General features: G+C 41.6%; 1 protein-coding gene across 2 annotated transcripts in view; it reads right to left on the reverse strand.

Moving 5' to 3' along the window:
* sap30bp (SAP30 binding protein) overlaps nt 1-2,529 on the reverse strand; it is a 30,158-nt gene that overhangs the window by 7,125 nt on the left and 20,504 nt on the right. For both annotated transcript variants that reach the window (XM_014029609.1, XM_014029608.1), the window contains exon 5: nt 1,566-1,654. In XM_014029609.1, the coding sequence (XP_013885063.1) occupies nt 1,566-1,654 (89 nt within the window). The remainder of the gene's footprint in view (nt 1-1,565; nt 1,655-2,529) is intronic.

Genomic DNA, 2,529 nt, shown 5'->3' on the forward strand with positions numbered 1-2,529 from the left:
GGTTTTATGCCTCATATTAACCAGATAGTGGTTTAATGTCTCATATTAACCAGATAGTGGTTTTATGTCGCATATTAAACAGTTTTTTTATGTCCCATATTAACCAGATAGTGGTTTTATGTCTCATATTAAACAGTTTTTTTATGTCTCATATTAACCAGATAGTGGTTTAATGTCTCATCTTAACCAGATAGTAGTTTTATGTCTCATATTAACCAGATAGTGGTTTTATGTCTCATTTTAACCAGATAGTAGTTTTATGTCTCATATTAACCAGATAGTGGTTTTATGTCTCATTTTAACCACATAGTGGTTTTATGCCTCATATTAACCAGCTGACAATTGGAAGCCATTCTATGGGACGGGGAACCTGCTAACAGGCGGGACATTCTGAAGCCATTCTAGGGGACTGATAACGTCTAATAACGTCCATTTCATGGTTAACATCCGAAGCGGGTGCTTAGTCCATGTTATGCTACTAAAAGTCAACCTCCACCTCTGCTTTTCCATTTTTTAAGCAAGAAAGAAGATCACAGCGGAAACTGGGTTCTTTGTAGTGACTGGACACTGAACATCTACCTACCTCGTCCACATTAAGTTTACAGTTAACAGCATCACTTTTTAAAAGAAAGATGTGACTTCCACACAGGTTTTTGCTGGACTCTGAAATCTGTTGTTAGAATGTCCACTGAGCAGAAAATCAGCCTGAGTTCAGTGAGCTGCATGTTTTAATCTGAAGCTCAGGACATGACTGTACAAGACAAACCCTTCTCAAACTGGATAGGTTTCATAATGGTGATAAGATGAAGGCAACTTGGCAGTAGGTAGCTAAAACTTAAATTGTGAAAGCCTTCTAGAACCATTTTCTGATGGTACATGGGCTTCTGCCACGGTGACCTGAGGGCATGGACGTCAAGGCTGTTCTGGTGAAGGTGAATCATCTGTTGTTCATCTGTCAGATGGGGAGTGTCAGCCTTCAGGCGTACTGCTGAGCATCAGCTGTGGGTTCTGACCTGCCTCAACTCTTCACAAGAAAAACCTTAGAGAACTCTAAAACCATGGTGGAAAACTGAAGAGCAGCAGTGACGGTAATAAAACACTGACAGGATGATACTGTGTGCTGCTCTAATTAAAGGGCATCGCCTGAAAAGTTATATATCTGACCCGAGACACTAACCTATCCATGTGCTGTACAGAACAGGTTATCATTCAGTTTGTGTAAGGCTGAAGTGAGCACCAACACTTTAAACACAAAGTCCTGATCTTAGACTCCTAACTCTAAAACATGCTCCCTCAGRACCAAGTAACAAGTTCTAATCTTTAATTAGATAAATACTTTTTATTCTGCAAATAAACAAGCCTAAAGGCACAAAAAGCCTATAAACCTCATAAAACAGTCCCAGCCAGCCACACCCGTTTCTCCGACTTGATTAACAGACATAACTGTGGTTTTTGTCGTCGTATTAATGTGACTCAGTCTACACAACAGCAGCAGTGCAGTGGTGTTAAAGCTGTGATTCATGTCACACTTGTGTGGTTATATGTTCAGCGTGATGCCAGGGTACCTGCAGTTGTCTGGAGCAGCGTCCAGGAGGCTCAGGGGGGATCCTGATTTCATCAGGTGACATGTTCCTCACCTTCTCTGAGAAAAGAGCTGACACGACACAAAAACAAACATTACTTTATGTTTTTACTCAGCAGCTTCCTCTGCATGCCTTCACATGTACAGGCAGCTTTACCAAGGCTTTGAAACAACATGAGCTCAAGAAGGGGAACATAGATGTGCTGTTAACTCACTTAGTGGAACTAGGTATTGCTTTGTGGTAAATGAACACTACTGTAGATTTCTTATGCATTCTGGTTATAAGAGCAGGTTTTATAGATCTATTTGGTATGAGGAGAGCACATCCCTGCCAGGGAGTGGCTGTTGTTGGGGCTTGTAAGGAGAAGGGAGGTTCCTTTCCCTCCTTTTGGACCCATTTCTTGTTTTGCTCTCCTAGCCTGACTCGTCTGCCTCTTTTTTTCCCTGACTGCAGGCCAGGCATTCTTCAGTGCTACCGCTATATCTCAATCAGACAGACAGTATTTCCCTCAGTTCAGGACTGTCAGTCACACTGTAAAGAGCTGCTGTGTGCACACGTGCACAGAGCTGCTGTGTGCACACGTGCACAGAGCTGCTGTGTGCACACGTGCACAGAGCTGCCACAGCAGAAACTCAAAACCTTTCTAAGCCTCAGTCAGACCAAGGATGGGTTTATACTTGACATGAAAACACACCTTTTTTTAAACTAAACAGTTCATTTGATCTCTGTTGAACAATTCGTTTTCCAAAACTTTAAAGGAAAATTCCACCAACATAAACCCTTCAATTATGTCAAGAACTTTCACTTTGACTTGCAGTGTAACATCATCTACATTCAGTGGTGAGCACCAGCCCACTAAAGCACAAATCTGCTAATTGCGGACCTAAATATTTCATGTGCGCTTTAGCGGTCTTACTAATTTTTATAATTCATAAGCAGATTTGCA

This window comes from Austrofundulus limnaeus, unplaced genomic scaffold (genome assembly GCF_001266775.1).
Source record: "Austrofundulus limnaeus strain Quisiro unplaced genomic scaffold, Austrofundulus_limnaeus-1.0 Scaffold926, whole genome shotgun sequence".
Taxonomy (NCBI): Eukaryota; Metazoa; Chordata; class Actinopteri; order Cyprinodontiformes; family Rivulidae; genus Austrofundulus; species Austrofundulus limnaeus.